Below are 23,291 nucleotides of genomic sequence, written 5' to 3' on the forward strand. Positions count from 1 at the left end.
GGCAACCTTCACGTCACTTGATAAGGCCCAAACGAATATCAGGCATGTTTTTACCTCAATCGTTTTCCAAGGAGCCGGTTGTAGTAGGGACCCCATGATTGGCCTCTCTTAACATACACCCCCTTCCAGGGGACAAGTCTCTGGGCATGGACAGTGGCAGAACAATGCTCGCTACATGGAGATCAACCCTACAGCAGGAGAGTGATTCCATGGAAGAGGCAGCTTTAAGGGTCACACCAGCAAAACCTCCGGCAACGATAAGTGTATTTTCTTCTGCCCCGATCAGGGGAGGGGGCCATCCAGCACTGTTTCTCCCAGCCTGGTCTTCTATTACATTAGACGCATGAGTGTGACAGATGTTACAAGGATTCCAGATAGAGTTCTAAGAGGATCTGTATCAGGACTACAGACCTTGTCCCATTTGTTACTCCCAGCAGGCCGCCAAGCTCATAGACAGGGAGGTAGAGGTACTCTTACAAAAAAGGGCCCTTTGCCATTCCCCTAAGCATCCCATCCGCTTCATCAGCAACATCTTTATAGTGGACAAGGCCGATGGTGGGCTGAGACCAGTAATAAATCACAGGGAATTCAATGATGGCTGGTATACCGCCATTTAAAGATGGAGGGTATCCATCTCCTCAGGGATGTTCTTCTGCCCATAGATGCCTATCTAACAATCCCTGTCTTCCCTCTTCACTGCCAGTTTCTCCGAATCATCTGGCGCACCCAGACTTTCGAGTTTACCACCTTTCCCTTCAGGCTGTCACCCATCCTGTGATGTTTCACTAAAGTACTTAAGCCAACTATCATGTTCCTTTGGCTCAAGGGATAAGAATTGTCGTCTATTTGAACGCCATTTTGCTACTGGCCAAATATCCCCAAAAGCTTGCTCCACACCTCAAGGCTGCAGTAAACCTCTTGCAGGGGTTGGGTTTCATAATGAATGAAAAGAATTGGCTCCTAACGCCGGCTCAACATGCGACTTTCCTAGGGTTCATGATAAACCTTCCTACAGCCACTCTCAGTCTTCCGTCTCGGAAAATGGCAAAGATTCAGAACAAACTGCGACAGACCTTGGCCAAGCCTCAGACCTCTTTCATGCAGATTGCGTGCTTGGTGAGTCTACTGTCCTAATCAATTTAGGTAATCTTCCCTGGCCCTCTGCACTGCAGGGCACTACAGCTCCTCAAGGCCTGTCACCTGTGCAATGGTCTTAAGTACTCTGAATCAGTCCCACTGTCGGATGAAGTGAAAGAAGACATCAAATAGTGGCTATCTCACATGAAGGCCTGGAACAGGTGGGCGATCTTTGGATCCACCCCTGACTTGGTGATAGAGTTCAACTCCAGCCAGTCCAGATGGGGTGCTTGGTGTGGGGAATTCTCCACAGGAGGAAGTTGGCCACCACATGAACAGAGTTTTCAAATAAACTGTTTAGAGTGTCTAGCAGGTTCATTTGCTATGTTCTGCCATACAACCTGTGTTCTCCTGAAGATGGACAATGTGTCCATGGTGAGCTATATCCACCATCTGGGGCATACCAGGTCCAAAGCGCTGGCAGACTTGACAATGAACTTTTGGAATTTTTGCCTGGAGAATCATGTCTGCATGAAGGCAGAGTACCTTCTGGGTAAGTCGAACCAAGTGGCTGATCTGTGGAAGCCGGAATCGCAGTTTTTCTGACAACTCTCAAACAGGTGTTGCCCATTCTCAATGGATCTTATTGCATCCTCGCCATGGCACTAGCTGTCCTGGTTTATCGACTGGAGGTCGGACCCTCAAATGGTGGCAACGGACACCTTTCTCCAGGATTGGTACAAGGCGAAGGGATATGCATTTTTCCCCTTTTGAATGATCATCAGAACGTTGACACAGGCACGGCACCAGAAGTAGACTTGGTGACACCCTGGTGGAGCTCTCAAGTGTGGTTTACGGTTGCTCTGGAACTTTCCTAGGATTCTCAAATCTGATTCCTCTCTTTTTTCAGATTATGCTGAGTCTGGATCTCACCCCACACAGGTTGGTTAGGGAGGGTTCCCTGCAGCTGATGGCCTGGTGGATTACAGGAAATGCTGGATGCTGCCAGGGCTTTCACAACATGCTGAGTTCCACCTCTCTAAGGTATGGGCGGTTAGCACCACCAAACGGTACCGGACAGCAAGGACATAATGGGTGCGTTGGACTTTACGATAGGGTGTGGATCCCATGGGCGCAGGAGTTGTCAATAGCTTACATTTTTTGTCTAACTTGGCTGAGGAGGGGCTGGCATGCCAATCTATTATTGATTTTAGGTCTGCAGATTTAGTGGGAAAGTCTCCAGTTAATGGCAGCCCTGTGGAGGAACATCCTTTGTTTGCTATTTACTGAAAGGGATAAGAGTCTCCCTCCCCCCAGAACCTTGTTATTCGGTGTTGTGGGATGTCAATCAGGTCCTTAACCTTTTTATATCTTGGCAACAGAATAGGTTTTTGTCCGGGAAGGAACTGTCCCCTATGTTAGCAATGCTCCTTTGCATGATGTTATGCAGACAGGTGTCAGACGTAAGAGCCCTGGACCTTTGGGGCTGGGGTTTTTCCTCAGATGGGGTCAATAATGGTAAGTAGATGTACCACGTCTAATACACATGTAATCTCATTCTCTGCCTTCACAGACAAGCCCAAGCTATCTGTGGTTCAGTGCCTTAAAGCATATGAGGATATGACAGTGGAGGTTCACCCTCCAGATGAAATACAGGTCTTTATTGCCTTAAGGAAACAGTACAAAGTGGTGTCTTCCCCCATTATTGCCCACTGGGTGCGGTGGGTTATGCAGGAAGCCGGGATTGATACCAAGAAGTTTGTGGTACATTCAGCAAGAGCGGCGATGGCCTCAAAGGCGTTCTGCCTTGGAGCTCGCTTGGAGGACATGATGCGTGCAGCAGATTGGCCCTCGTATTCCACCTTTAAGAGGTTCTATTTTAAAAAGGTGCTGGATGTTAGCAGTCAGTAAGCTTTAAACTAGAATAATCCTCACCTCTGGTCCCAACATAGAATGAACATTTGCCTAGATATAGTGAAGGTAAGTTTCAATTCTATTAAGGCCTCAGACGATTATCTCACCTAGTGGTCGATTGAGAACTGAGGGGCGGCTCCTCCACTAGGGCAAAGGAGCGTCGCCCCACTGCTTTCTCGCAGTGCAAGAAAGCCAAAGCATAAAATGGTAATAACTTTTAGTTATTGCCATAATATGTTTGCTTTGCGTATTGCAGGCGGGCAGGGCTGCTCTTCGAGCAGAGCAGGAGAGGAGTTGTTTTTTCCCACTCCTGAGTGCACAAAGACTGTTGGTCTGCCCTCTCGGCCACACAAAACAGTCATGCATACTCTGTCCTTCTCCATGGAGCCTGCATGGAGAACATGCCCCATTGGACACTCGTTCTCCCAATCACAACGTTGCTTGCAGAGTTGTGATTGGCTTAGGGGAGGGAGCCTGGCTGCCTGCTTCCTGTTCCTGTCGGAGGCAGGAAAGCAGGAGCCAAGAAGACACAAGACACAACAGAAAGGCAAGTTGAATGTAAAAACATTTTTCCAGCGACAACCCTGGGAATTCCACCCCCGAACCTCACCCCCCCACCCGCCAGCAATGCCAGCCACTAGTGTGAGCACTTACTCTCCTCGTTGACAGAAAGTAACATTTTAATGTGTTATGTTATGTAATATGAAAGTAACGTCATGATGATATTTAGTTGAAGCAGAGGTGTTGCAGGGTCACATGTTAATTATGGCGATTTGTGTTCTGATTTGTGTTATGCTGAAAGTCTTGACAACAACAGACTTGTTCAGAAAGATTATTTACTGGTTTTCTCTCTTCCTAGGGAATGATGGATCGAAACAAGATGCATAATGATTTCAGTCGAGCGTGAAAGAGGGAGCCCTGGACACAGAAGATGAACTATATTGGCACCACTGGCACGGATTAGAAGATGGACTTAATATGATTCCCTAGGACTTCTTGAAACAGTAGTTTTCTTTACTTGTTGACTTCCAAAAATTGCTGCTGTTTGGAAATGTTGTATTAAAAGCAAAATGAGAATAGCAGAATCCTTGCCTCTGTGTCCTTAATAGAATTGAAACTTACCTTCACTATATCTAGGCAAATTTTCTTTCTATCTTATTGTGCTCCTTGAAAATTTGAGGATTCGCAAAGTTAATGAGCAGGAGTTAAATAGCTACTGGAATTCTTACCATGTTCTACTTTCTCAAGAAACGTCTGTGCAATCAATTCCATTGACCAGATTCATTGAATTTAAAAATCCGACATTAAAGGACCAAATAAAGGGTGGCCCAGAGGAGATCTTGCTAAATATTGTTAACTATGGACATTAAGATTAAATATATCATATCTTTTGCTCAAAGGCACAGGGTTTCTGGTCATAAAACTGGATAACTTGTCTCTGGCAACAGGCTCCTCCCATTAAAGCATATATACATCCTAAGTCAAAAGTCAGATCTGAATACACTGAAAAACTAACTTCTCTCATTTTAAAGTTGAAACAAGATTACAAAAATGTAGAAGTTTTGTTGCCAGGCAATTTTAAAACAAATTTGTACTTTACGCCACACATCGATGACAAACTCTGATCGAGATGTGTTTTGGAATTTTCTCTTCACAGGTTCCACTTCTGACCGAACATCATGATGAAACTGGTGAATACTTCCTTAAAGAGATCTTGCAGGTAGGGCTGAGAACACTAAGGGGCATATGTATGAAACCAAATTTTAGTCGCAAACGCTGCGAATCGCAAAAAACAGCGTTTGCGATTAAAATTTTGCTATTTCATATGTATGACACACATACCCAGTGCAAAATAAGTAATCGCTAAATTTGCGATTGCTTAGGCTGCGAAAATCCAAATTTGCGAATATCCTTGTGAATTCCTAATTTGCGATATTCTCAATTTGCGAAAATCGCAAAAAGGATATCACAAACTAAGAAATCGCAAGGACATGTATGGAAAAATCGCTAATTGTGAAATTGTGAAATTCGCAAAATAAGAAATCGCAATTAACACCAAGTGCATGCAGGTGGTAAACAGGTGCAAGGTACTTAAACCACCCCACAATGCAACAGAACCTTCCACAATGGCAGCACTGTTTGTGATAGCCAGGAGGCTGCGTATTCGGGCTCTTGCACAGAGGAGAATGAGACAGGAATGTATATTCAGGCTGCGCATCACTCTGTTCCAGCAGACTGAAGAGGACATCCATGACAAGTACAGGCTGCACCCACAGACTATATTGGACCTGATTGAGGAGCTGAAACCCTATTTGGAACACCCTACACACAGGACACAAACAATTCCCACACATGTGCAGGTCCTGTGCTCCCTGCACTTCCTGGTGTCAGGGAGTTTTCAAGGGGTCATAGCGGAGGTTGGCGGGGTGTCACACAGTGCCCTTTTCTCGCTTTTTCCATGCCTTTCTAGATGCAATGCTACAGAGGCTATCACATCACATATACTTCCCCACCCCACCACCCAACAGGCATTACAGGAAACAAAACTTGACTTCTACCAGATTGCACATTTCCCCCACGTCATTGGCGGCATCGATGGGACCCATGTGGCCCTCACACCCCATCAGCAACTGAATATGTCTACAGAAACCGAAAATGCTACCATTCCCTGAATATACAGATTGTGTGCAACGCAAAGTATATCATCAATGACATTGACCCAAATACCCTGGCAGTACACATGACTCTTTCATCTTTAGACACAGTGGAATACACAGACGTGCTGGAGAGTTTGGGGAGGGATACCTGCTAGGTAAATACATGGCACACATCCATACATCCACTACATCACTGGAGGGTGGGGACATTGACTTACCTATTGTGTCTATCACTGCAGGTGACAGTGCCTATGCAGTGCGGGACTTCATCCTGACCCCATATATGGATCCAGCCAATGCAAGTGAGAGGAGATACAACAGGGCACACAGATATACACGCTGCGTCATTGAGCGTACGTTTGGAACCCTAAAGAGACGGTTCCGGTGCCTGCATAAAAGTGGAGGTGCACTGCAATACAGCCCTGAGACCTACTGTAAAATCGTGGCAAGCTGTGCAATGCTCCATAACATGGCTATGAAGAAAGGCACCACAATTGATGTGACCGATACAGACACATCGGATGATGATTGCCCTGCTCCCCCTGGCAGACCTGCATCAGGAGTCGGGGCAGCTGCTGGACGCCTGAGACGGACTGAGATCACACAAAACTACTTATAGGCGAGTAATGATGACATGAGACAAAAAATTATTCTAATGTGTGCTGTGTTTATTCACACTTCTCAAGCATTCATTGTTGCTGTACCCAGCACATGTTATGCATGGGTGATGCATTGGTGCTGTTTGGGTTCCAGGCTGAGTGCCCTCCGTGGTGTTCCTAGGTCCTGCACCCTGTCTGGAACTTTGCCTTCTTGCTCCAGGCAATGTAGGTGTGATGCTACTCCTACTTGAGGTGTCCTCACTCTCGCCAGAGACCATGAGAGCGGTGCCCCCTGAGTTGGCCATCTGCATTTGCTCCACTGCACTGGTGACCTGTTCTACCCCTCTTGCAATGTCCTGACAGCAGTGCGACATTTCCAACTGCATGGTAATTCTGTGACATGTCAGATTGCTGGTGGTGGTGCAGAGGCGGTTCACGGCCTTAGTGTAAGTGTGCAGCCGTGCATTGGCACGTCGGGCAGCCCTGTCACTGGCGTCTTGGTTGTGCCTCAGGGTGTCACAGAGGTCACGTATGGCACCTGCCATGGCCATGATGCCCTCCCCCATGTTGCGCTGATTTTTGTTCAGACTGCATAGCTGCCTATTGATTGAGCGCAATGATTTACATTGCAGGCGCTGTACCTGCAGCATGCTGTGTTCCAGCCCTGAAAATATGGTGTTGTCCACATCAGTGGCAGTGCTGCTCCTGGGCCTTGACCTGCGTCTTTCCAGTGCTGGGATGCTCAGCCTTGGTGTTTCCTGACTCGGCATGTGTGACACACCCTGACTCTCCTCTCTTCTGTCACTGTCCTCCCCTGTGGCCTGTATGTCATCCTCCAATGGAGGCAGTGGAGGCACATGTGTGCGCTTCCTGCGCATGATTGTTGTGTGCTCCGTATCATCACTGGAGTCCGCATCGTCATGCTGCTCCTCAGGATGTTCATGCTCATCTCCCTCTGCACTGTCATCACGTACCCTGGATTGTGCTGTGGATGTAAAGGGGACTACATGAGTTTGTGTCTTTGTCTACAATTTGCACTCAATAAAGTTTATACAGTTTGTCTATCCTAACTTCTGACACTGTATTATTCCCTTATCCCCGACCCACATGTTGCATTACATTTCCTATGTCTCATGGGCACACTGTCATACATATTACTACAAGTTCCATGATGCATTGCTGGGTGTGCTGTAAGACTTGGACTGGAATAACATTTGTTGTGTATATTTTACACATTTGGGGAAGTGTGCATGGGATGGGGATCAGTGCAGATTTATTTGGCATGCATCTTACCTTGGCTGCTGGATGCAGGGTCGGAGCTGTCAATGTCAGCCACACCACCGACGCTCTCAGGCAGGAGGGTGGACTCCACCAGCTCCTCATGGGGCGTTGGCTGTGCTGCTGTGGATGGTCCTCCCCCGGTCTTGTTTGCATCCTTGAGTCTGGATGCCACCCTCTCCTTCGACCTTTGCCACATATCGTACCATAGCTTGTGCAATTCCTCGACAGTGCGATGTGTTACACCCACAGCATTCACTTTCTGTTGTATCTCCAGCCAGATCTTTCGTTTTCTTGCTTCTGGGACTCGCAGTGCCTTTTTCCCAAAGAGGAGCTCATGGCTGCAAACCATCTCCTCTATGAGGACATCCTGCTCCTTGTCAGAGAACTTGTGCTTCCTCTTTCTCTTCTCAGCCTCCTTGCCCTCATGTTGCTTCTGGGGCTCCATTGTTCTCTCCTGGGATGCCTCCTCACACTCTCCAAACAGCCTCTGGGTGTGGCTCAGGTAAGCAGGTGCGGGAAATCACTCCCACTTCCTGGTTGGGATGTCATCAGGCTGCACCTGTGTGGCAGATTCCCGTTTTTGCGATTTCTTAATTTGCGAATTTCACAATTAAGGAACCGCAAATAATGTTTCTGAGACTTTTTTGCGATTATTAAGAAATCGGTAAACATTTGCGATTTTTTTTTTACATTCCGATTTGCGAATCTCAAACTGCAAATCGTAAAATATCGCAATTTGAGATTCGCAAAACGGGAGTTTCATACATATGACCCTAAGTGGTAGACTGGAGAATGACAGACCTCTTGTATGGAAGTATTACACCACCAAAACCAATTCAATCCTCAATTGCACATTAGCAACCCTGCCTCTTTTCTAGGACATCAAGGGTCAGATGTACAAAGATGGTAGTTTGCATTTCCTACATCCCGATGCCATAGGAATCGCCATTTAGAAAATGCTAAATGATATGTACTAATTTTGCGGTTTCCTAATAGCGATTCCAAAAAGTAGGACTGACTATTCGAGAATCGCAAATAAGAAATGCCATTGCATTCCTACCTATGGGTAAAATAGGAAATGGTTTGCATTTCTTAAATTGTGATTTCCTAATAGGAAATTGTAATTTAGGAAATCCAAACCCAAGGGGCCTCTGTTCTTAAGGCCCTCATGGAGGCACCCTGAAATGTGTTGTGCACATGTATGTGCTCATATTCGCTAAGGACACATGTGCACTTTATGTCACATTAAAAAATGCATTTTTAAATGCATTTTTTTAAAAAATCAGCTAGTTACCATCAACTTCAAGTCGATGGTACTAGCATTTCCTAAATGCCCAACTTGCATTTAGGAAATGCTATGTACATGTGGTTTAGGAATAGCGAGTACGGAATCCCTATTTGCAATTCCTAAATCACTGTTGTAATTTGTTTTTTCTACTGGGTGGAAAATGCAAATTGCAACCGCAAGCAGGCCTTTGTACATCTGAAAAGGCCATTTAGCATTTCTTAATGGGCCGAAATAGCGATTTGGCCTGTTAGGAAATGCTAAATGGCTTTGCACATCTTGCTCTAGTCTTTTAAAATAGATTCCAGGTCCAAAAGCAATCATTTGCCTCAGAAGATCAACTTGTTTTCAACCCTGCTCTCTTTCACTCCAGTTAACCGCACTATTGGCACCATACATATGGTAAACCACAAAAAACTGAGGTGGAATGATAAATCAATCAATACCATTGAGGCAAATGCAAAAACACTTCTGTAATGGCTGCACAATTTAAAGCAAAATCCTTCCTCTGCATGGGAGCAGTTCAACACGCATGTGCTGACGAATATTTCTAATCCAATCCAAACATAAAACAAACATTTCCTGTACAGAAAAAATATCCTAACAGAATACCATCAAAGAACCTTAGACTAGCAAAATGTAAAATGAACCAGGAACTCATTAATTTAAAAAAGCTGCCCACCAGCGAGGAACAGCGTGATAAGTGTATGACTGCCAAAGCCAAATACAAAAAACCTCATGGAACAAGAATAAGGAGCAGAAAGATAGATTCTGGCTGAACCTATTTTCTGCAAGCAAGGATAAAAAACAAACTTGAAATCTTTTTGGAGAATAGTAATTAGGATCAGGAGACGCCATTAAATAGCAAATAACCCAAACATTGCTGAAACAACTCGGTGCAGGTTTGAACAAGAACAATTATCAATTGCCAAAGGAGAGAATAAAGTAAAAAAACTGCATGTAAAGTGTGACATCCTACAAAATATTATGGGCACGAGTACACAACTCAATCTCCCAAAATGACAAAATATACTCCATCCCAAATTCATGACCTAATTTTAAAAGGACATTGTGATGGTTCACCAGGCCCTGACAGGATCTCTCAAGCACTCTAAGTCAACTCCAAGTATTGGTCGTCTAAACTATGTCTGTTTTTAATGATGACATCTGAGAGCAGAAGTCACAGCCTGATGGAGAGGATCTATCATAAACCAAAGATACATCCTTGCTGGAAAATGATCACCTCATAGTACTTCTTGATAATGAAGCAAAATATTTTGCAGTGTTACTCTAGGAAGATTTGCCCCAAATTGGTCAAAGGAAAGGAAAATCACTTCCATAAAACAAACCGGATTCAGTTGAGGTACAGGAACACCAGATAATCTCTTGCCTCTCTCTCTCTAATAATTAGCAACATGCTGAACACCCACACATTTTTACATCTTTGCTTTGTGGACTTCCAATCAGCATTTGATTGTATCCCAAGGAAAATATTGTGTGAAAAATTGGGGCGCTGAGGAATTCTAGCCTTGCTCCTCAGGCTATCTAACCTTTTAATAATGTTACAAGGAGGAGAGTAAAAATTTGAGATGGTTGATTTGCATCCCCAACAATCCATACCTCTTCAAGTTTGAAACATGGTTGCCTGTTCGCACCTCAACTTTTTAACCTTTATTCAGCAGATCTTTCAAAAGAACTAGAGGGGCCTAATACGCACCCCCCAAAAAATTAGGTGGCCATTTACTATTAAATCTGTTATACGCCAATGATGTGGTTTTTGCCAGCTAAAATAAATACATCTCCAGAGAATACTAAATAAACTAGCAGATTACTCATTAATCAACAAATTGGAAATTAATCTGAAGAAAACTAAACTTATGGTGATTGATGAGAAAATCAAACAGGAACTAAGTTGGCACCTACAGGGACATCAGTTCAAGTGGGTTAACAAATATTAATATTTGGGGTCCCAATTGACTCAAGAGGATCCTTCCTCCAACACAAACCACTCATAAAAGCCAGGGTTTGCATTTACACAATCTATAAATCACTAAGTGGTCTCTCGACTCAATGTTGAAAATCAACACTGACATACAGCAGTAGATGTTGCGTGGTAGGGATTCAACCACCTAGGATAACATTGTCTCAAAAACATACAACATCTGTTTGGAATAGGGAAGCAAGTCTTTCTGGCCTAACGTTGACTTGAGTTTGGAATCATAAAACAATCCTTGGAAAGATGGTGGGTCTATCTAAAGAAAGATCCACCTTTTTGGGGGGGAATTTGACCCTGGGGGCCAATGTCCCTGGGGCCAATTAAGACTTGGGAGCTGCATGTCCCCCTCCCCTTAATATATATATTATTTGGCCCAAAGGGATGGTGTCCCCGGAGCCTGAAGGCCAACCGTAAGCTACGCATGACAAGGGCTGTGCGCGGCATGGTGTTGGTAGCCTGAGGGGGTGCACCTATAAATTGTACCCATAACTTGTGTCCTAAGGTAACTATAACTCACACCATCCCCATTCCACTGTATGCCACTCCACTGTACACCACTCTATTCTATGGCATTCCACTCTACAGCACTCTACTCTACTGCACGCCATGGTACTCTAGTCTATGGCACTCCAGTCTACACCACTCTACTGTATACCACTCCACTCTACTCTACGACATGCCACTCCACTGTTTGAGACTCCACTCTATGCACTACACTGTACTGTACTGTACTCTACGCCACTGCACAGTATGTCACTTTACTGTATGCCACTCCAGTGTATACCACTTCAGTCTACACTTCTCTACTGTACACACTCCACTCTACACTATTTCACTGTAAGCAAATCCACTGTACAACACTCCGCCCTACACTATTCCACTGAATGCCTCTCCACCATATGCCACTCTACTGTACTCCACTCCACTGTACACTATTCCACTGTATGCCACACCACTCTACACAACACCACTCTACTCCATTTCAGTGTACACCACTCCGCTCTATGCCACTCCACTCTACGGCATTCTACTCTACAGCATTCCACTATACTGTACAACAGTTTACTACATTCTACGGCACTCCAGGCTATGCCACTCCATTGTGTGCCACTCCATTCTACTCTATACCATGCCACTCCACTCTATGCCACTCCACTGTAAGCTATTCCACTGTATGCCACTCCCCTCTATGCTACTCCAATCTATGCGATTTCACCATTGTGGGCTCCTCCACTAAGGCAGAGGAGCTTTGCCCACCTGAGCGCTGTACTGTGGCGCTCAGACCAATCACAATGCTGCATTGTAGCATTGTCATTTGCTTCAGGGTGCCAATCACAACACAGCATTTCAGCTTTGTGTTTGGCTCAGGGGGGCCTGGATGCTTCCTTTTCGGCCGACACAGAGGAGAGACGACGTGGGAGAGAAAGGCGAGGAGGTAAGCGTCTTTTTTTGTTTTTTTACACTCCCCTATCCCCCCACCCCCTGCCCCGCCCCGACCAGTGCCGGCTACCACTGTATTACACTCTGCGCCATTCCATTCTATGTCACTTGACTCTATGCCACTCTACTGTACACCACTCCAACCTACGCTATTCCACTCTACGCTATTCTACTGTACCTCCCTCCACTCTACTGTACATTATTCCACTGCTCACCATTCAAGTGTATGCCACTGTACACTACTCCACTGTACAATATTCCACTCTATGCTTTGTCACTCCATGCCACTTCACTCTAAGCCACTCCACTGCTAGCCACTTTACTCTGCGTTGTTCCTCTCTATGCCCATCCTCTCTATGCCACTCTGCTGTACCCCACTGTATGCTATTCCACTCTATGTCACTCCACTCTGTGCCACTCCACTGTATGCTACTCCACTGTACAACACTCCAGTATACGCTTTTCCACTCTAAGCCATTCCACTTTACACCACTCCTCTGTACGCCACACCTCTCTATGCTATGCCACTCTTTGCCATCATGATATTCCACTCTACACCACTTCACTCTATGCTATTCCACTCTAAATTACTCCACTCTACTTCACTCTACTCCACGCCACTCCATTTTACACAATTTCACTCTATGCCACTCCACTCTAAGCTATTCTTCTCAATTTCTCTCTACTGTACGCCACTCCACTGTACCCCACTCCAATCCACGCTATTTCACTCTATGCTATTCCACTCCACTCTACTCCACTCAACTCTACATCACTCTACTTTATGCTAATCCTCTCTACCCCACACCATTCTACTGTATGCCACTCCACTCTATGCTTTTCTACAACATGACATTTGATTGTGTACTACTCTACGCCTCTCCACTCTAAGCCGCTCAACTCTATGCCGCTGAACTCCATGCCACCCCACTCTATGCCACTGCACTCTACACCATTCCTGTCTATGCTATTAGAGTCTATGACATGTGACTCTAACACCACTCATTACTACTCTACTCTAGACTATTCTACTCTACGCTACTCCACTCTACGCCACCCCACTTTATGTCACTCCACTATATGACACTGCACTCTGCAACACTTTCCTCCACTATAAACCATGACCCTCTACTAAATGAAACTCCACTCTACATTCTAAAACACTTTTTTATTAAAATGTTTTTTAAAACATTGAAATGTAATGAATAAAAACAAAGGTTAAAGTTTAGTTATACTTAGAATAACTTTATTTTTTATTTCTACACAAAACCAAACTTAAACTACACAACCATTAGAAATTCTGAGTTAAAGAAATACCTTGAATTTGTAAATTACAACCCACATTTAAATTGCTATAACATTATTTATTCTTCCAAAACACCAAACTTGAACTACACAAACATTAGATATTCTATAGTTATAGTTACACCTTAAATTTATCATTTACATACCACCTTCAAATTGTTATAACTCTCAAACCTCCAAGCACAGTGTAGTGAACTCAGCAGCCACACTACATTAACTACAACTCTCCACTTTATCATGCACTTTCTTCTCACAAATTACGTGATTTGTGATGTCATACCTTTTCCTTTGAATGCTATGATGGTATGAGTGATGTAATTTGAAAGGGCATAAGCAGGGCATGAAGAAGGCGGAGGATCAAAAACACTAAAACAACAAAGGAGGGGGCATAGGAGACATAGGTGGCAACAGAAGAAAAACAGTACTAGTAGCAAAGCAGAAGTAGACAAAGAACTGAGATGGCCCTGACTAAAGCAGAAATACAGATTTTATCACTGGGTCTGCCCTTCTGCCTAGAAAGATCTCTTAATTATAGTAAGACAAAAGTTGATGTGTACACGTTTATTCAAAACTTCAAATGAATTAATTGATGAAATTAATGATATACCATCAAATGAAGGTAATGCAACAGCCCCCACAGATATCCAATAATAATTTAGGACAGGAGCATTTGCAGTTTTATGTTCTTAAAGTTGTGGTTGTGGTTGAACTTAAAAACCAGAAAAATGAGACACTAGGGATTGCTGAACCGGTATCTTTTCAAAATATAATAGAATCTATGGAACTTTTCATTTATGGAGAGGTAGTCACTACTTTCAAACCACCATCAACGTTTCTTCCAGCATTACCAAAAACTTCCATTGACATATTTCACAAAATGATCACCCATGAACATAAAATTCTCTATGCCAGTATGGAAAAAAACAAAAGGTTTTCACCAACAATCCATGAATCTAATAGTGAAGCTCCAAGAGCAAACAGATTGTGGAATAAGGAACTCTGAAAAAGGAGAAAAAAAAGTTATCTGGCCTCTTTATATGTAGTTAAGGGAAGCTTTTGTGCAACTAAATAACACATTATGTTATAGAAGGCTTTCTAGGGAAGAATTAAGCAATGCTAAATTGTGATATTATGATGAACTGTCTGAATTGCGCAAAATGGGATGAATATCAAAATGAATATTTATTTCTAAGTAATTACTATCCTATGATGCCTATAATCCATTTACCACCAAAAGTGCACAATAATCTATTCTATCCTCTGGGCAGACCGGTTCTATCTGCCAGAGACAGTATTTTTGAGAATACTTCCAAATATAGTGATTATTTTTTCCAGGAACTTGTCTGTAACCTCCCATCATATGTGAGCAACACAGGAGATTTTCTCAAACAAATACATGACCTTCATGGGATAATTATAATTTGTTAATGTCACTTGATGTCATAACTTTGTTTACTAGCATTCACCATAGTGATGGTATAAATGTAGGAGAACATTTCCTATGGGATAGTACACACAGATGATGATAAATGGTGTCTAGAAAATTATTTTTTTTCATGTTCCATAACAAACTATTCTAACAATTAAAGGGTGCAACAATGGGCAATTGCTTCTCCCTCACTTATGAGTGTTTGCGTATGGACCGGAATGAAGGGAAGGGGCTTCAGTGTGAGCATGTAGTGGAATGGAATGAACATGTAATTATATGGGTCAGATTTATTGACAATCGCTTTGTGATTTGGAAAGGTTCTAGTGAAAGTGCTCATGAATTTCTTCAAGATATCAATGTCAATAATTTTAACCTACAATTTACAAGCAATATCAGTGCTATGAATGTGAAGTTCTTAAATTTAACCATATTGATTGAGGGAGGAAAGATTGAAACTAAATAATTCAGAAAACCCACAGCAGGAAACTCTATTCTGCGTGCAACATGCTTCCACCCTAGATATCTCAAGGCAAGCATCCCATGTGGGGATCTTTTAAGACCAAGAAGAAATTGCAGCAGAAACGAGGATCTGGAGTCCAAACAACAATAAATCACTGAGAGTTCTGTAGAAAGAGGTTACTCCAGGGACCTATTAGAGAAGTCCAAACACAGAGTCAATCAACAAAGCAGAGAATCCTTACTTTTTAGTAATAAATATACCCTTAGAATGAAGCAGCAAGCCCAACACATTAGATTCATTACTATGTATAATAGTGAAGAACGCTCAAACCACAAGATATTGCGCAAGCATTGGCATTTAATTAAAAGAGACCCAATCATTGGTTCTAAAATTCTAAGGATCCTAAGATTACTCTGAAAAGAGCGCGATCTATGGGGCCGATTATGATGGCGGACGGACTGGAGTCCGTTCGCCATCTTGGTGGTGACCGGGACCGTCTGCAATAAATGCGGCTGTTCCACACACCAAATTAGGATGCAACCACCACCATAGCGGTTGCATCTTGCATTTTAACATTGCGGCGGGTGCTGCTGACTGCAGCACCCGCCGCTAAGTTCAAAATGCATGTTGTGCATTTCACTGCACTACGTGGCAGGCACCACACGGTGCCTGCCACTTGGTACAGTGAAATGTAGAGGGGTACCATGGGTACCTTCCCGGAGCACAAACACCTCCCCCAACACATTGTGAGCCCACAATGAGCCCCCGAAACCAATCTCCACCAGCCTTTCAATGGCGATTTACCAGCCACGGAAAGGCTGGCAGAAGACAGCATCCTAATTTGGCAGATGGTGCCTGCTAGGCACCGCCACCAGTTTATGGATGCAGACCGCTCCGCCAGATGATCGGAACGATTGCCTGTGGCGGTTCCATGGTGGATAGTCTTTGCGTCTGCCACGGTCATAGTCTGGATCCCCTGCCATCGTAATGTGGCGGGGGAAAATCGCGGTCCGATGGCAGAATGACCGCCACCGCACAGCTGGCGGTGGCGCTCCTTTCACCATCGTAATGACCCCCTATGTGTGGTGACTTGGTCAGAAGCAGTCCTGAAATTACCACCAAAATGTGGCTCCAACAGAGCACAGACTTTTGCAAATACAGTAAATGTAAAGCGTGCAAATTTGGTGTTACCACCACAGAATACACAACTCCATTCCATGATAAACTGATAAAAATATCAAGTGCCTTTAACTAGCAGGATAAGTATGTAGTGTATGTCTTTTTCTTGCCCATGCAACTGTAGATTCTTGGGCAGTACCATACTTCAGGCCAATAAGAGAATCCTTCAAGACAGCAAGCTGGATAAATGCAAGGAGCATTTTTATTCGGTGGCAAGACACTTTGATGAATTCCATAAAAGTAAAATCAATCATATGTGATATTTTGCCATTAATTAAGTGCAGTAAAATTTCAGAGACCATTGTGAGAAAGTCCTTAGGGAGTTGGAGTCAAGATATGTACTTGAATTTGATAGCAAAGTACCTAGTGGCTCAAATATTAAAGAAAACTTGCACATATTTCTTTAAATAAGTGTTGTACAGTTGCTAACACCTAGCCAGGTGATTGTTTATATTTTAATCTTTAGTGAGTGTTTAGGAGTGATCCATTTGGGCATAAATAAATTGCGATAAGTACATACATTCTCTTGAATGGAGGAGGCAAATGCCAATAAGGTATTTACATTGACAGATGTAGAAAAGGGGTTCATAATTATTGTCATAATCAGATGATAGATACATTACTGCCACTGATGCTTTAGGCAGTTATGGTGAGCTCAGTGTGTGATAACAGAACATTAATGTGTGAGTATGCCCATTGGGACTGTATTCTTCATAAATTTCCTCTTAGATTTAATTATAATTTGTACTATTATGTTGCAATGTAATGAATTATAAGATCAAAATATGACTATTTAGATATGCAGTGTAACAATGCAAGCCAGGTGAATAATAAAATAACTGGTCTTTTACACACCATGTGATTCCATTGTAATTAATTTCTCAAATATGGAAGCTTGTTATTCAATTTTGTTTTAGGCTGATGTATGTGTATATATACCTTGAAGTTCCAGTATTCCTGCCTTGATTGTTGAAATTACCTTACTCGCGTTGTTTAAAATAGTAGCATGTTGTCTATTTCACTAGTCACATGAGCGCTTAAAAATGCTGTCAAAATGGTGCCTCAGTATTGAGAACAAGCCCAAGTCTTTCAGCCGAAATGTGTCTTGCTGGACATACCTTTGTGAGAATAAATTCACAGAGCAGTGTACTGGAGTCTGTGCCTGATTTTTTTTGATGCTATGAAATACAGGAGTAAAAATAAATTGGGTTTGAGGCACAGCTGTCTCTGTTGTTATTCCACAAAAAACTTAAAATACTTCTTCTTCCACAGGTTTTTTTTAAAAGTATTTTTTTTTACATTTTCTAGCCCTCTAGAGCAATCTGTATTTTTTAATCGCATGGGTTTCTCCAATTAAGACTGTTCCCTCTCTATTCACTATACCCTTCGCACTATCACGTAGACCTTCCTGCCTTGTCAGAAGCCATCATCTCTGAAGATGCAACAGTGTGGGAACCAAGGCGGCCGCCATTCTGTGAGCTTCCGTCAGCTTCTGTAAACTTCACTCATTGCTTATTTTCAAGCTCTTAAAAAGTATATAAAGTTTTTTGTAAGGGCACTTTCCTGTCCACAATCTTACCTTGCTGTTTGGATGCGAGGTTCATTGGAATTGCAGAATTTTGGACAATTTTGAAGGTGTTTTCTTCTGGTGAGTGTGGACTGGCTTGCTGTGCTTCTATGCTGCTGAAGCTTTAGTAATAGGAGGTATAGACTCTGACGTGAGAGACGCAGCCTTAGCCAAAGGCCCTTCTTTGTTGGATTTAGCTGCTTCACCACTGAAAATAAGCTGGCTTGAATGTTACATACCAATTTTTCATACTTTGTACATTTCGCTTGCGGTATATATTTTCTATAGCCATACCTCCAATGTCTCCACACTGATATTGATGTATTTCTGCACAAGTACGGCTCTGGATTTTATTTTAGAGCTGTTCTCATCGGCTACATGTTCTATAATGTATGAAACTTTGCAACAGCAATCTACTAAACATCCTCTTGTTTTAAAGTATTATATTTCATACAGCAGCAGCATTACTCTGGAAAGCAGGAGCGTGGCTAGTCACTGAATTAAAGGAAAACAAACTGCATCAATGCCACCCATTAAATCTAAAGTTCTTGAAGCAGCAGAGCATTTGCTAAGTTGAATTTTGGAAGATATCCATGTTATCAATATCTATAGATCTATATTTATCTATCTATCTATCTATCTATCTATCTATCTATCTATCTATCTATCTATCTATCTATCTATCTATCTATCTATCTATCTATCTATCTATCTATCTATCTATCTATCTGTCTGTCTGTCTGTCTGTCTGTCTGTCTGTCTGTCTGTCTGTCTGTCTGTCTGTCTGTCTGTCTGTCTGTCTGTCTGTCTGTCTGTCTGTCTATCTATCTATCTATCTATCTATCTATCTATCTATCTATCTATCTATCTATCTATCTATCTATTTCCAGTATGCTTGTTTCCAGTCCAGAAAAGACCTGGCCAGGCAGTTCGGGCTTGACAGTTCCCATGAGGAACAGAGTCAAGACTGATGTGCATATGGCTGGGTCCAAACTGGGGTCGCAAAGTGAGCCAAAGAACAATGATGGATTCAACCCAGATCTGTGACTGGGGGTGAGTATCAGAAAAGTTACAGCACTTCATCCATCATTTCCTTGTGTTTGCTTTGTTTGCCCTAAGTTTGCAGGGTATGCCCAGACGTGGGTCCCTTGCTCACTTTGCCACTGGTTTCAAGCTAGCCTGGCTGATGACTGATGTTACCCCAAAACCAGTCCTAGGATGCTTCTTTCCGGTCCAGGCAAGACCCGGATCGGCAGGTCAGACTGGACTTTTCCCATGAGGCACAGGGTCAAGGCTGATTTGCATTAGGCAGGGTTCAAACTGAGGTGGTGAAGTGAGCTAAAGAACGATGATGGATTCAACCGAGATCTTTGACTGGGGGTGAGTGTCTGAATAGTTTCAGCACTCCATTCATCATCTCCTTGGTTTTCCTTAATGGAATTAATCAGCAGAAGCTAGTATAGAAAGGAAAAAAAAGAGCTACTATAGTGATATATGTTGAGTAAGAGAATTACAATTGGTCAAACATGGCACTAATTTTTAATTTCGAATCATACACAGCTAGTAATATAATCATGAAATATTTTCCAAAATAGTTAAAATGAGGGTTAATTGGTGGGAGCTCATGTAACAAATATATTTGCATCCTGCTTAGTTGAGGTTAGCCAAGCACAATATGTATGCACCTAATGTAAAGATGGATCTTTTGAATTAAAAGGGATGGATTTCATAGCAGACACTATTAAAGAACTCTAATGGTTTCCTAAATGGATTAGAGGTTGAGCATGTGAATAGTATGCAAATCATTATCCCAAAAGTTTTAGATAACCAGACCTTCATATAATAAATGCTGACTATTCAGAAATTTGACTTTAAACAGTTTTCAAGATGTCCACAAACAACTGACTAAATGAAACAAGTTTGTTTGATATAAAGTAAAAGGAAGCTATCCCAAAATATTAAATAGCCACATTTTCTGCTAATCTTTCAGAGGTATTGATAATGAAAGTTCCTCATTCAAAAAAATTGATAATGGGTACAATTGTTCTTTTTGTATTGTGAATTATATTTAGAAGTTGTCTGTTCAGTTACATTATATATGTTTAAACATATATAAACACAAATCTAATTGTGAAATGTTTGCACCATGTTAAGCATTTGACAATCCACTTCAGATAGAATTACATACAGAAACTGTATGCTGAAACTGCGAAAATGTGAAATGACATTACATTTGCATATATCATGTATGTAAATTATTCCACCATTTATTCAAGATTTCCAAAATCTAATATAATCATCAAGGGATTATACCATGAAATAATATTTTAGAAGCAGTAGAAGTCAAGTCATATTAAGATTTAAATTGAAGAGGCACTACTTTTGTTGATTTGATAATGGGTTATGATTTTATAAATGTATTGCTATATGATAAAGATAGTAATGGGAATAGTGTGACCACATTTTGTTTGATTCATGCTCATTTAGGAGATTGTAAAATATGAATTCTTTGAAACCATAGTGAACCTTGGTTAATTGTAAGGGTCTTAAGGTACTTATGAAAACCTACCCCACCACTGATTTTACACAGACTTTAAGCTTATTATACCCCATCCTTAGAGATGTACTGTTCAAATAAACTTATAAATAATGATATTCAGACTTCTGGAGAAAGTAACTGTTAACTGTAAAGAAATTATAGATATATACAGTATTTGTGGAGCAATAACCATTTTAACAGGGTACATTTTTCCTTACCAACTCACATGTAAAGATGACAATTTGTCTTTTTAATATTTTTCAAGTTGATGATCACATTTGAGGGTAATAGTATCTTTAAAAAAGTTTGGAAATAATATATTTTTAATGTTTCTTTCATCATGTAATATTAAAATAAATCAACATATTTTGTTGTACAGTAAACAATTATGGGAAACATCTCTGTTTTATTTACAGTGTCTCCAGAAACTTTATCGTAATCATTTATTAATCATAGAAAAATAGAAATAGTAATAAAAGGACTACTAATGAATAAAATGACACCATCATGGTAAGCAGCCATTTTAAGGACAAAATCTCTAATGCATGTGAATTTATTCTCTTCAAAACACCTAATTACACATAGAACATTTTCAATGGCTAGCAACAAAGGAAGAGGAGATGTTGGACATCCTTGTCATGCCCATAAATAATCCTGCAAATATTGAAGCAGAACCATTTATAAAGAGATCGGTGGGTGGTTGACAAAAGAAAGATGAAACCATTCATAAAAATATCACCAACATGAAGGGCTGCCATATCTTGAAATAAAAATTGCCATTGAACGTTATCAAATGCTTTCTCAGCATTGAGTGTAAGTGTACCACAGGGTTAGTGATGGGAGAATATAGATTCCAGTACATTGAAAATCAGTCTAGTATTTTTAATGGAGAGTCTACCTTTCATGAATTCAGTTTTGTCTGTATGAATGATATTGCTTAGTACTTTTGTTACTCTAGTAACTAAAATATTTGAATTCATTTTACACAGTCTCCATTTGTTAGTGAAACTCTTGATAATTAAATAGGGTTACTTATCTGCTTTAAGTAGTACTGTTGTGAGAGCTTCTGTAAATTAAACACATACTACACCTGTATTACTGAATGCAGTAAATATAAATTATTTGAAGACATATGGTACAAAATATGTAAGAGCAACTTTATACATTTCTGGAGTATTACATTGGAAGTAGGAAACTTCTTCAGCTTCAGAGAACTGATAGCAGTAAAAATGTAATCAACAGTTACAGGAGATTCTTGGCCACGATTATTAGACCTGAGATATCACAGGTAGTTTACAAGACTTCAAAATCTAACCTATTTCACTGGTGCCAATTACATCCAGTATACTATACAATGTGGAATACAATTCTTGAAAGTCGTTGATAATATTTGAAAATAAACAGTGATAACTTCCATTGTTCCCCCACAAGGAATGTATTTAAGTTTTATTATTTTTATTAAAACAATAGTTAGCTAGTAGTTTCCCAGATTTGAGGTGAAATAAAATTTGATATTTGTAAACCAGCTCTTTTGAAAAGTTGTAAATTATATTCATAGTGAAGATTCTGCAACTTCACTTAATGTATATTGTTATTTGAGGTAAATCATTCAAATTTAGCAATTTCTTTTTAAAATCAGAAACTTTAGAATGAAACTGTTTGTTTTTAAGAACCATCGTAGAAATCCCTCTACCTCTAATCTATTCAGGCTGATTAAATATTCTTAGATTGTATTATCTATTCAGATTCTCCAGGTCCAGAAACATACACATTTTTGCAGTGAACCTCTCCTCTTTTAAGTGTAATATGAAGGGATCACATTAAACAACAATATGACTAACTGACCTACTATAGAAAATTGATAGGTAAAGATGTTTTTTCACACGGTCACAATATAAATAAATGAATACCCTTAACTTTGTGTATGTTCATCAGCAATCAGTCTTGCTACATATCTATCAAATGAATAAATCTGAAGAATGTTAAATGGCAGTTTATTGAGTAGTATTATAGTCACAAACCTGTCCATGAGAAGATTAGGGGCAAAAGAGAGTTTCCCGGTATGTTCCACTGATCTCCAAACTAAGCCAACCATTAGTATCTCCAACCAGGCGCATTCCAACAGATGTACCTGATCATGGAGTGTTAAATCCACAAAGCCTAAAAAACAGAAGGAAACAATGTTAGTGCTTAATGGTACATCCTACAATATTTTTCCACCTGTATAAGCTCATATGGTGTTTTTACTGACATCTACTTCATGGACAAGGTCTGGCTTGGTGCTTTAAGTGGGCCGGTTCCTTCCAATGCAAATATAGGAAATGGGTCTTGAGCATGACCTTGCTATGTCCCTCTTTTTCATGCTTCAGGTTATGTAAATGGAAATAAAACTGTACTCAGACGCTTGCAAGAACAGCGATTGGAGGAGTAGTAGGGTAGAGAAAGTCACCCCTCAAATGATTGACTGTTTGGATAAGCATTGACAAGGACCCGGAGGCAGCTTTTGAGGACCAAACTGTCTGCAGAATCTGTTGTCCAATATTTATCTTTTGGTGACTGTATT

At 41.4% G+C, this 23,291-nt stretch overlaps 1 protein-coding gene across 1 annotated transcript in view; it reads right to left on the bottom strand.

Moving 5' to 3' along the window:
* The window catches only part of ESR1 (estrogen receptor 1), a 1,483,571-nt gene that overhangs the window by 306,626 nt on the left and 1,153,654 nt on the right, over window positions 1-23,291 (bottom strand). Inside the window, exon 5 of the mRNA XM_085609317.1 lies at window positions 22,750-22,888. Within this exon, the coding sequence (XP_085465443.1) occupies window positions 22,750-22,888 (139 nt within the window). The remainder of the gene's footprint in view (window positions 1-22,749; window positions 22,889-23,291) is intronic.

Source organism: Triturus cristatus, chromosome 6 (assembly GCF_964204655.1).
Source record: "Triturus cristatus chromosome 6, aTriCri1.1, whole genome shotgun sequence".
Lineage (NCBI taxonomy): Eukaryota > Metazoa > Chordata > Amphibia > Caudata > Salamandridae > Triturus > Triturus cristatus.